At 36.9% G+C, this 13,134-nt stretch overlaps 1 protein-coding gene across 2 annotated transcripts; it reads left to right on the top strand.

The window, feature by feature from the left end:
• LOC109819959 (phosphoinositide 3-kinase regulatory subunit 4) lies at positions 438-13,134 on the top strand. Of its 2 annotated transcripts, XM_020385974.1 has the most exons (12): positions 438-763; positions 844-918; positions 2,272-2,394; positions 2,742-2,787; positions 2,876-3,036; positions 3,762-3,841; positions 6,691-6,796; positions 7,466-7,642; positions 7,731-10,895; positions 11,504-11,751; positions 11,837-11,936; positions 12,713-13,134. In XM_020385974.1, exons 1-12 carry the CDS (start codon positions 566-568, stop codon positions 12,887-12,889), a joined length of 4,656 nt encoding a protein of 1,551 aa, XP_020241563.1. In that variant the 5' UTR covers positions 438-565; the 3' UTR covers positions 12,890-13,134. The 2 variants fall into 2 exon arrangements, with proteins under 2 accessions (XP_020241563.1, XP_020241564.1); XM_020385975.1 differs by lacking the exon at positions 438-763 and having other exon boundaries at positions 2,707-2,787.

Raw genomic sequence — 13,134 nt, 5'->3', positions numbered from 1 at the left:
CTTAGCATACATATTTAGGACAATTGTACCCCTATGCGAAAAAAAAACCCTTCCCCGATTTTTAAATGTTGTTTGGTGCAAATCTATTTCAAATCTGACTCCTGGTACCAAAAGTTAAATGAAATTGGGCATCAAAGCGACAAATTTTTTTTGCTGTATCCAAGGATCAAAGTTAAGAAAGTTAAACCTTGGAGTAGAAAAGCGAAAATAAGCCTTAAACAATAATAATCAACTAAACTTCAAATTAATATCAACCCAATATAAATTATAATTCTTTCTAAGTTTAGGAACAGAGATTGCGATTCATAAATTTGCTAATTGCTCTAATATCTTTTACTAACTACAATTATTATTTATTACTAGCAAGATGATTAGATTCCTGAGTATAAAACGTCCAACTATTTAACCAATAAAATCCCTATCCAATAAAAAGGACCCCAAAAAAGAGTACGAAAATAAAAGAGAAGCCGAGGTTGAAGAGCACAAGACGCAAAGAACAAAAACCATGAAAAAAATCAATGGAAAATTGAAAATTTGAAGGAGGAGGAGATCGAAGCGTCGATCGATGGGGAACAAAATCGCTCGAACGACTCAAGTCTCAGCATCGGAGTACTACCTCCACGATCTCCCCTCCTCCTACAATCTCGTCCTCATCGAAGTCCTCGGCCGCGGCCGCTTCTTTAAATCGATCCTCTGCAAGCACGACGAGGGCCTCGTCCTCGTCAAGGTCTACTTCAAGCGCGGCGATCCTCTCGATCTCAAGGTATTTTGATTCTGTTCTCGAGTTCGTGCCCTGGTTTTTTATTTTACCCTAACTTGGGAAGTAATTTGTTGCTTGGATAGGAGTATGAGAGGAAATTGGCGAAGATTAGGCAGATTTTTCACACGATTCAGCATCCGCACGTCTGGCCGTTTCAGGTGAGTTTTAATTTTGCTCTGATTTTAGGTTGAATACCTTGTGTATTGTAAAAGTTGGGTTTTTTTTAGTGATTTCGCTACGTTTTTTGCTGTAATTTGGGTGATTTGGAGTGATTCGCCTTTTTGGTTGTACTTATTCCGAATTAGAAGTTTCATATTAGATATTTAGCATGCATGATTTGTAACTTGAATGATTTACAATCTTGGACGTTGCAGACGAGTCTTAGATTTACTCTTACTTCTAGTTGAATACCTTGTGTTTTGTAAAAGTTGTGTTTTTTATCTGGTTGATTCAGCGTGATATGCCTCTTTAGTTGTAGTCTTGTGAATTAGAAACTCCAGTATTAAATTAGTAATGGATAATTGGTAATTTATCTTGTTTAAATTTTGTGGTCAATCTCATGGCAATTTACAGGTTAATTGAAAGCATCATGAAGTGACTGTAAGTTAATATGTTTTCTCAGGGAATCTCTTATCTTTTGTCGTCTTTGCATTTTTTAGTGTGAAACAGCGGATTCCCGCCGAATAATGGGGGCAAATTATGAAATAAAATACACAGTCAAATTCCCAGAAATTACCCACTCATCCCACTGTTAAACTATTTCTTGATGTAATGGTTTATGCTAAATAGGATTGGAAACAACTGAAGTTCAGGTGGTACGAAACATATTTAACATAGTAAGTAAGTAGTTACTTTAAATAGCGTTATGAATTTATAGCTCCTTCCTTCTCTCTGTGTTTCTATTCCTTGACTCGGAAAAAAAAGAAAAAGAAAAAGAAAAAGAAAAAGAAAAGAATATTAAGTCAAAACTCTTAATCTAAACTCAATCCTCCTCTTCAAGAAATTGATTTGATGACCTTCTTAACGGTTCCTTCATCGTTATGTTTATGCTATTTCTTTCTTGAATATTTGGTGTCATTATGAGGGTTTTAGCTTATATGGTAATGAGCAAGTAATCTGTTCCATGGTATCCTCTTTCTATGTCGTTATTAACACTATCTTTCCGGTAATCAACTATGAAGAGTAAAAGGTACATGGTATTTAATTAGAAGAGGTTCTTCCCTGAATTGATATTTTATTGGGAAATACTTGATCTTTAGCATTACATAATTTGATATTGAGATTTACCATATGTTCTATCAAGACAGTGCATATGTTCTTTGCATTTCAAGGAAGAATCTCTTTGTCAATCTTTCCGTTATCGTAAGCGCTTTAAGAATTTATTTGATTGTATTGCTAGTTGAAATGGGTATTGTTATACTCCAGCCTTTAGCTGTTTTGTAGCTGGCATATTAATTTCTGAGTTTCTTTTTTTACCTTGACATGCTTAATTTATACTTTTTGAGGTGTAGTTTTGGTTGGAGACTGATAAGGCGGCATATCTCTTGAGGCAATACTTCTTCAGCAATCTTCATGATCGGCTAAGCACACGGCCCTTCCTCAGTCTCATTGAAAAAAAATGGCTGGCGTTTCAGGTACTTTAGTTATGATATTTTGCTGCCAAAAGAAGAGAAGCAAGATGAGGGAGGAAAAGAGAACTTTGTCAGTAGTACATAAATGAAACTTTTTTTTAATACATATAAACTCTATCAGTTTACCAATAAATTATATGATGGTTTGGTAAACTGTAGGGTTATTAGCCATAAGGTAGATTACCCTGATAATTTCTACATTGGGTTCTGAAAAATTATTTTATCTTTTCTCCCAATTGGCGATAGCAAAGCTAGAGACTGCTCTGCTTTCTATTCATTTTTCACGTAAAAAAATTTGTTCCTGATTTGTTTCAGATATGGTTGTCGACTTAGCTCATTTGGTTGTGCAGTTACTCTGTGCGGTGAAGCAGAGCCATGACAAGGATGTTTGCCATGGTGAGAGAACATTTACTCGAAGCAAATTTGTCTCTACTGTCATTTAGGAGGTGATTCTTAGCAATGTCGCCTATGTTTATAAATGTAGGTGACATCAAGTGTGAGAATGTTCTTGTCACCTCTTGGAATTGGCTGTACCTCGTGGACTTTGCTTCCTTTAAGCCAACCTACATACCAGATGACGACCCTTCTGATTTCTCGTTCTTCTTTGATACTGGAGGGAGGAGGCGTTGTTATCTTGCACCAGAGGTCAGTTTTTATCCTTCTAGTTATTCAACAACCTGATACACTGCCATTCTTAATTCATTTAAAAAAAGTACAAACTCAGCTCTGAATAGAAAGATAGGATTTCTCTTAATTTATGTTTTCTACATTCTTTTTGTTATTTTACTTTTAACTTTATTATAATAAATTGTCCTTGGTGGTTTTTGTCGCTAAAGTCCCACTAAACCCAACAGCCTTAGCCCTACTCTCCTTCTTAACTACATTATTTTGTGTCCACAACATTGAAGTCATCATAATCAGAAATACCTGTAATGAGAGGTTCCCTTTGTCTTCTATTATTTTCTAAAATAGAAGAAAACTGAATAAAAGTTGAAAGAGCATCATATTTATAATAAATGCTGAAAGTTAAAAATGAAATTCTGATTATCCGACTTGTTTTATTCTCCAAACTTTCCTCATTTATATCTTCACATGACAGATAGGTACTTTGCTAGCTCTTCTTTGTGATTTTTTTATCTTCATGTGTAATTTCCTATTGACAAAGCTTGTTTTTTCTTGCCCTCAATAGATATGTAACATATAATGTGCTGATTACATTGATTACATTCTCCTTTGGGTTGGGTGGATTTTCTATTCATTTTGTTGGGGAGAGGGTTGGGGAGGTTATCAGCAATAAAAAAATGCGAAATTTCATCTTGAAGAGTTGTCATGTGACTAGCATAAAACATAATTGTTTTCACATTTTTCAGCGATTTTATGATCATGGAGGTGACACTCAGATTTCACAAGATGCACCTTTGAAGAAATCTATGGACATCTTTTCTCTTGGGTATGCTTTCTCTTGTCATTTATCATATTCAGCTTTGGATGAGGCATTCCTTTACCTGAATGCAATGACCATAAGTTCGAACCTTTTTGTAATCAGTGTGGTTGAGTTAAAGGATATTACTATCATATAATACATGGAAATCTTTTGCAAGAGTAAACAATTGCTGTTTTCTAATCAGGTCTTTTTATGATATTCATCTGATATTCTATTACAAAAATAACATACAAAATTTACAACTATGTCTGTTTATGTTGTAATGATCATATAATTGACTTAAATATAAATGATGCATAACACACATGTAGTATGTCATGTAACTTTCTTACCTTATTCGAAATTGGAAACCATAGCTATATGCTTGAAAGTAGAAAAGCATGCTTATATGGAAAAAATGGGTATGAGGTCACTGCTCATTTTGCAAAATGATCTAGCAAGAGATACACATGTGATTAGGCTCATCCTAATTGTCACGTTAAAAGGTGCGGACCTCATCACTTTGTCTCGATAGCTTATTTCGCTAAATGAGCTGCCACCTCACAGCCATCAAACCATACTTCTATTACAAGCATATAAAATTTGCTCTTACTTAGTGGGTACTGGAAAGAGGTTTTGGAATTCATATAGAATGATATTGAATTTGATATTTAATACCACAACATTCTATTCATGATAGAAGTCGGACGTCTTGTGGGTAGAAAGAGAATTAGTTGAAACGGAGTGGTCACATTCAATGAAGATCAGTAGATGTGCCTGTTAATGGCGATAGCATATTAATAAGACTTGAATAGCTGTTAATGTAACCAAGGAGTTGGTCCTCGATGGAGATGAGTGGCTAAAAAAGATTCATACACAAACTTTGAAGGTTTGAATAGATGATGTGGAATATGGAGCGACATGATTATACGCGTATATGTGGTTGCTTTTACTTTCTTAGTGATATAAATTGACAGTTAAGGTTTTAATGAGAACTTATTGAAGAAGGGTATTACCTTTGATATAAAATAACACCACATCATCCTACTCATCATCAGAGTTGGTCTTTTGGAGGGCAGAACAAGAACTGGTCGAGATCAGAGATGGGGCGGGCACATACAAAGATTGATAGGTGTTCTAGTTCATGGTATAGGATCGTAGTTAGTGTAGCAACAGGACTCAGAGAATGCCTAATGAAGGTATTAGAAAGAAATAATGTGTTAGTTGTTAGCTTAACAGGGAGGCAATTCTCAGTATAGCTGACCAAAGAAGAAAAAATCATGTTATTGACCCTAAAGGTTTCAACTCATATAGAAACTTTGGAACGCTGGAAGTGGCCAAACAAGCCTTCTATTAGGTGGCAGAACCAAAAAAGGAACCATTCACCATTACCTTATTTATAGACATGTGGAAGTTGTCAGAAGTTTTTTCCCCTCCCAACACAGTTCTTGCTTTTAATGGTGCTGATTGTACCCCCTGATCTGTCCAGGGCGGGGTAAGGTCATTGGAGGTCCCACATTTCAATAAAGGGTGACAATTTTTGTTTAAAAAAACCGGGGGGAAGAAAAGAAGAAGAAGAAGGAATAATTATCCTTGAGGATCCAGTATGCTGTAAATAGTGAACATGGGTTGATGATGAGCACTGTATTTTCCAGTTATCCCTATTAATACTGCTGCAGAGAATGTATGAAGTTATTTGAATAAAATTTCTATAAAGCAGAATTACCAATGGTCTACAAAGTTTTGTGAGAAGTCTTTCCTTGCTCGTGTTCCCTTCAACGAATCCAGCATCAACTAATATTGGTCCGATCGTCTGATTGATACTCACGAACACCTCATCAATTCTTTTGTGATGCTTTCTTTTCTCTAAATCTGCATCTCACAGCAACACATTTCTTGATTGGAAAATGCTGAGATGGTGATCCTAATGGTAATGATTCAAGGCCATCTCCAACCACACATTTCTATGCGTGAACATGTTGGTGCTAGCTATGTTGTAGGCAGCAAGGTGAAACGACCGTGGCTTTTATGAAATCAAGTTACCCATCTGTCTGGAGCAGTAACATGGAAAAAATTTCAATGAATATTTGGTCCACTTCATGAATATATTGTTTGATAACATTTTTCATCTAAATGTTTTGATGCTCACTGCAGTAGAAAAGAACAAGATTTTTTTATTTCTGTGAACATGGTAGTAGAATTTCAGTGGTTAGTAGAATTTGTAAATTTTTTTTACAGACAAGCTACCCATTGTGCTCCCTACTTTTTATTAGGAAAATATGCTTCTATATGTTATATAAAAACAGGATTATTCTTGTTTATTTTGACACCCATCAATAGTTAGTTGAAGATTCAGTAGTTTGATTCTTGTGGGCATTACCATTCATTGGACATGTTAAAGGACACTGTCATTGTACTCTCAAATCTTTAACTTCAGATGGTTCTCATACTGTTGACTGATATTTAAATCAGGGTTTCAGTGTTTTTGTCTAGTAGTATGTATTTTCCTACTTATGCTGAAGTGGTTTTACATCAGTCAATGATTTTTTAGTAGTACATGCTTCTCATATTGATTATTCAGATCAATTTTCATTCGCCAAATGACAAATTTCCTTTTTGGATACTTTGAGAATACATGTCTGTGATGATTTGATTTGAAGTATCTTAATCTGACTGAAAAGATAGGCATGGTGTCTGTCTTTCAATTTTTCATCATGTTCAGACCTGAAAATTTTTAAGTAAGTCGAATATCTTTTTGCAGTTCTTGATTCTTTTTAAAATTTATCGATATAATTTTTTGCATAGTGATTCTTAAATAAAAGAGGCTATGCAGTCTATTAATGATTTGCAAATATGAGCACATCTTTTCCTTTCAGGTGTGTTATTGCTGAACTTTTCCTCGAGGGGCAACCACTTTTTGAGTTATCTCAACTCCTTGCTTATCGCAGAGGGCAATATGACCCTACTCAATACCTTGAAAAGGTAGCTGTTTATTGTTTGTTCACTTAATTTCTTTTCTTTTTTCTTTTCCTTATGGCTATTTTCTATTGCTTTATTTTCCATCTGCTTGGACAACAATTGTTTATAAAATGCCTTTGCCTAACCTTAACTTGGGATGATATTAGAATGCCCTGTCACTAAACACCAGATGTCAAAACTGAGGTGTCTGAGTTTGTGCATTTAGAGGACAGGGGACCAGATGAGAACTAGCTATCTAAATCCATTAGGCATCCAATATATCAACATGAATCTGATATATTGGCCAAAACCACGTACAATTTGCGCATATAAAACAGACAGTCATTATATTACTAAACCCGTCATCAGTGAATCTTAGGTGATAGCTCATGCAAGATGTTTTATGGAAAAAAAATTTATATATACGTATGACATTTGGTACACTTGTAAAATATCTTGAAAGTTATTGATTGTATAACATTTATGCTTCTATTTGCATTCATGTTCAAATTTGTGATTTTAGTTGTTTTGCCTTTTTTTATTTAATAATTCATCATCCGCTTAACACTCTGGAACTGTTCAGTTTTGTCTCAATTCCTTTCAAAAATCGGATGGTATATATATTTTATACTTCTCATCCTGCTTGTATGCTTCTAAAAATTTCCAAACTGCTGGACAATTTTCTTGTTGCAGATACAAGATACCGGAATACAGAAGATGATACTTCATATGATTCAGTTGGACCCTGAATCGAGGCTGTCATGTGAAAGCTATTTGCAAAATTATACATCTGTTGTATTTCCAAGCTATTTCTCACCATTCCTGCACAAATTCTTCTCCTGCCTAATCCCTCTTGACTCTGATACAAGGGTGAGAAGTTGCTATACTTCAATATCTGTGAATGATAGGCTATTGAGAACAATATACTCATAGTAAGCTGTAAATTTTTATTTTGTAGGTTGCAGTGACACAGAGTGCTTTCCGTGAGATACACAATCAGATGATGAACAGTAGATCAAGTGAGGAGGATGTTTTACCTGGGTCATCACCAGATGTCGGCCTCATGAATAGTCAATCTGTCCTAGACAGGGAAAATGGGAGACATAACATGAGTTCGGCTGGGGACTCTGCGAGAGATAAAGACCACCTAAATAGAAGCAAAGTTCGTGGAGAAGTTCAGCTTGTTGGAGATATTACTTCTCTTGTGAGAGAAGTAGAACAAAGGGAACGTTGTTCGCATACAAAAACCTTTCCTGACAAAGTGCCAAATGCTTCTTTCTATCATCACAGTGGAAAATCTCTGTCAAGTCTACAATCTTCAAATGATCTGAAGGAATACAAGGAGAAAGAAATGCCCCTTTTCAGGAAAATATTGAAAAGTGATCTCAATTCTTTGATGGCAGGACACAATAGTCGCTCAGATACTTACGGGATACCCCATTCCCCAGGTACAGAATGTAAACGGAGTTGTGAAGGTATGGTGCTGATTGCCTCACTCCTTTGCTCATGCATAAGAAGTGTCAAGCAGCCACAGTTGAGAAGGGCAGGTGTGCTTCTACTAAAATCCTCTTCCTTATACATTGATGATGAAGATCGTTTGCAGCACGTGCTTCCATATGTTATAGCAATGCTTTCCGATCCAGCTGCAATTGTGCGTGCTGCTGCCTTGGAAACGTTGTGTGATATTTTGGCTTTGGTCCAAGATTTCCCTCCTAGTGACGCCAAAATATTTCCTGAATACATACTTCCAATGCTATCAATGCTTCCAGATGATCCAGAGGAAAGCGTCAGGATATGTTATGCTAGCAACATTTTCAAGATTGCTCTGACAGCTTATAGGTTTTTACTTCGCGCACAGAGCTTAACTGAAGCAGGGACCTTTGATAAACTAAGTGTTCATCAGAAGCCACCATCTCCTACCGCAGAATCGACAGGAAAGAAGAATAGTGAGAGCAGTGATTATCAGCTTGCTCGGCTGAGGAAATCCATAGCTGAAGTTGTGCAAGAGCTAGTTATGGGTCCAAAACAAACTCCAAATATCAGAAGGGCACTTCTGCAGGATATTGGTCATTTGTGTTATTTCTTTGGTCAGAGGCAAAGTAATGACTTCTTGCTGCCTATCCTTCCAGCATTTCTTAATGATCGGGATGAGCAGCTACGAGCAGTTTTCTATGAGCAGATTGTTTATGTGTGCTATTTTGTTGGTCAAAGAAGTGTTGAGGAATATCTATTGCCCTATATTGAGCAGGCTCTAAGTGATGATATGGAGGCTGTTATTGTTAATGCATTGGAATGCTTGTCCATGTTATGCAAAAGTGGTTTCTTGAGAAAAAGAATACTTCTTGACATGATTGAACGATCATTTCCCTTGTTATGTTATCCAATCCAGTGGGTGAGAAGGGCCATTGTGAATTTTATTGCAGCAAGTAGCGAGAGCTTGGGACCTGTAGATTCTTATGTTTATCTGTCTCCAGTTTTACGCCCTTTTCTTCTCAGAGCCCCAGATTCACCGTCTTCGGAGATTTCTCTCTTGTCATGTCTCAAGCCGCCGGTCTCAAAATTGGTATTCTACCAAGTTTTGGAAAATGCCAAGAGTTCTGACATGTTGGAAAGACAAAGAAAGATATGGTATAACTCGTCTGCAAACACTAATCAGTGGGAATCAGTTGAGCATACAAGAAGAGTCCCTGGAGGAGATCTGAATCCCATGAAGAGTCCTGGGAGTAAAGAATCAAATGTACAAAATGGTAAATATGCTGGTGGTGCGGTGCTGAAAGCATCTTCACAGGATACCGAGGATGTTTCTAAGTTAAGAATGGGAAATTCTTTAAAATCTGCAAATCCAGGGAGTATTAAGGATTCTTTTGCATCTGATAAGCTGCAATTTTCTGGATTTATTTCGCCACAAGTCAGTGCAGGAAACAGTTTCCTTTTTGATGGACCATCAGAAGACATACCCTTGTACTCCGTTAGCATGGATAAGCATGCAGCAGGAGCACTCTCTCCTGGTCCTGATTCCTCATTGCATTGGAATTCTTTAGGAGTTGATATTTCAAACATGCCTTGGTTCGACCCTGGTAATAAATCACTGGAATCTAGTTCAATGCCACCCAAGCTTGTTTCAGGTTCCTTCTACGACATCAGCAATAACTCTAAGCGGATTCCAAGATCATCCCAAGACTCAGAAACCAAGGAGAATACTTCTCAATCTTGTTGTATCAGCAGTAGGTTTCAGAATGTAAATGTTTCTGACACAATGAAAGGAAGTTCATCCATTACTGGTGAAGATGATTCACAGTCCGAGCTAACTGGTTTGACTTCCTTTTCAAGAGCACCATCAGTTCCTGATAGCGGGTGGAAACCTCATGGGGTTCTTGTGGCACATCTCCAAGAACATCGCTCTGCTGTGAATGATTTAGCCATATCAAATGACCATACCTTTTTCGTAAGTGCATCAGATGACTCTTCTGTCAAGATTTGGGATACAAGAAAGTTGGAAAAGGACATTTCCTTTAGATCTAGATTGACTTACCACCTTGATGGCAGTCGAGCTTTATGCGCTTCAATGCTTAGGGGTACTGCACAGGTCGCGGTTGGTGCAAGTGATGGAGCACTTCACTTGTTTTCAGTTGATTATATATCAAGAGGGTTGGGCAGCGTAGTTGAAAAATATTCAGGTATTGCTGATATTAAGAAGAAAGATGTTGGAGAAGGTGCGATACTTAGCCTTTTGAACTGCTCTTCTTTTGATAGTTTTGTCAGCCAGACATTATTATATAGCACTCTTCGTTTCGGAATCCATCTCTGGGACATGAGATCGAATTCTGCATCCTGGGATTTTATAGTGACACCTGAGGATGGATACATCTCTTCTTTAGTAATGGGTCAATGTGGAAATTGGTTCGTGTCTGGGTCGTCGAGAGGTGTGCTAACACTTTGGGATCTGAGGTTTCTCTTACCTGTCAACTCATGGAAGTATTCCACTGTTTGCCCTGTGGAGAAGATGTGTTTGTTTATACCACCTGCTAATGCTATCTCTGCAATGGCAAGACCACTTGTTTATGTTGCTGCCGGCTGCAATGAAGTTTCCCTCTGGAATGCAGAGAGCGGAAGCTGTCACCAGGTGCACAATTTTCTGTGACTTAAAATGACATGAGCTAGTATTCTATCCTCAACAAGTTGGAAAGTCAAGGTTTATCAAGCATCTTAATTGCATTTACCCAAGTAAAACAAATTGGATCTGCAACCCCATGATTCTACTGCATGAGTTCCAATATGACCTCAAATTTCAGCTACAGCTAAACGTAGACTCTCTTTCTGTAGAGTTAACTGCGGATAGAACCATGTTCTATCGGTGCAGATAGATCCCCCTGTAGTATTGCCCAAACTCCGGATAGACCGCCTAAGTGAATTTTTTTTACTCTTTAATCCTTGGAGTCTATTTATAATAATCATAATAATATGAACAATAGCAGCAGCAATGATAAACTATTTCTCTTAGGGTAAATGAGTGGAAAAAAAAAAATTCACATAGGGAGTCTATCTGCAACAATAGAACTACAGGGGGTCTATTTTCAAGTGGGCGATGGTACAGGGGGTCTATCCACAATTAGCCCCATTCTTTATGTTGGTTTATATTTTAAAGAACAAAAGAAGTTCACATGTTCCTGTACATATATGTGTTTATTGTACTGTACTCGAAATTATTTGTGATAGAGAGTCCGTTTACAGGTATTCAGAGTAGCTAGCGGTGAGAATGATGCTGAAATTTCCACTATTCCTCTTGCACTAGCAAGGCCTTCTAGCAAGACAAATCCTAACAAAGATATGAAACAAAGTACCAATTCCAGATATAGGATAAATGAGTTGAATGAACCAACACCTCGACTTCCAGGCATCCGTTCATTGCTACCTTTGCCTGGGGGAGACCTATTGACTGGGGGAACAGACTTGAAGATACGCTATTGGGATCATACCTGGTTCTATTTTGACCATGAGACTTACTTGACTTATCAAAGTACCGTTATTATTTTAATTTTTGAATTTTTTTTTTTGACTTTACAGTCCAGATCGGTGTTACTCTGTTTGTGGACCATCGATGAAGGGTGTTGGAAATGATGAGTACTATGATATAAGATCTAGTTCTGGGGTGCAAGTTGTGCAGGTATTTTTCATAAATACTGCCAGTCTTTTCAATTGCTGATGTGTCATCTCCCGTTTAAGCTATAAACTCTCATACATGAGCATATATTGAACCAGTTGGCACTGATTCTTGTAACTGAACCATCTTAAATCATAAGCAACTTTGTAAGCATCTCATATTGACTTGCTGGCTGCTAACTTACAAAATTGTGAGGAAACATATGGTTTTCAGAGATTTTAAGACTTTTAATTTCGAGTTATTAATAAACCTTGAGCAGGCCTTAAATGGATTAATGGCCGAATTTTATGTGATCATGGCATGTTTCTAATGACATAAAGCGATGATTGCATGGATGATTGAGCACATGCCTATTAATAATACAGATAACTGTGAGGAGCCTCGTTTATGGGTTCTGTTGGAGTTGGTGCAAGGCAACTAACATTTTATCATATTGGTCCCTCACCTAAAATCTAACCTATTTTAAACCAAGACTTCCAAGACATGTATACATTAAATAACTTCCAACTCACGTAACTCATCTCACTATCTCAGATTAGGTCCTCAGATTATAAATCTGTTAAACCCTAATTTTAACTAAATGCTGTTATTTCCTCATCTTCCTTAGCTATTAATACTAGATAAGATGTGGGTTTCTGGGGACTTATTTATGATATGTGACCAATGTGAGAATACTCCTTCAAAATTTAGGTACAGCTACATCAGATTTTTGTGAACCTAATACTTTGTTGAACTCAATAATAGAAATGATAAAATATTCTGCTATAATTTTGCTGCAGGAGTTGAGCAAGCGACCTATGGCAGCCAAGTTAAACCAGAAAGCTCTTCTTGCCGTGGCCTCTAAAGATACAGCAGGGTGCCACCGTGATTCCATTCTCTCGCTTGCTTCTGTAAAGCTAAACCAAAGGCTATTGATATCTAGCAGCAGAGATGGTTCCATCAAAGTTTGGAAGTAGGAAGCTTTATGCAAAGCTCTATGTACATATATGTAACTCATTTAGTTATATCATATCAAACGAATATATTGTATTTATCATTGTAAAGACTGGCTGATTAATATATTAGCAGAGTGTATGAATTTTCTTTTTTCCTTTATAATACATTCATGTTTACCCTGGAGGAGAGAAGTGTGTGTAAATATCTAAATCTCGCAGGTATGGAAGCTAGAGTTGTCACCAATTAGCATGACATTTTCTTTTCT

Source organism: Asparagus officinalis, chromosome 8 (genome assembly GCF_001876935.1).
Source record: "Asparagus officinalis chromosome 8, Aspof.V1, whole genome shotgun sequence".
Taxonomy (NCBI): Eukaryota; Viridiplantae; Streptophyta; class Magnoliopsida; order Asparagales; family Asparagaceae; genus Asparagus; species Asparagus officinalis.
This window is presented reverse-complemented; position numbering and strand designations above follow the sequence as displayed.

Coding starts and splice junctions, on each gene's coding strand:
- LOC109819959 (XM_020385974.1), top strand. CDS start 566: ATGGGGAACAAAATCGCTCGAACGACTCAAGTCTCAGCATCGGAGTAC. Junction 2,395..2,741: donor AAAAATGGCTGGCGTTTCAG/GTACTTTAGTTA, acceptor TTGGTTGTGCAG/TTACTCTGTGCGGTGAAGCA. Junction 3,842..6,690: donor ATGGACATCTTTTCTCTTGG/GTATGCTTTCTC, acceptor TTTTCCTTTCAG/GTGTGTTATTGCTGAACTTT.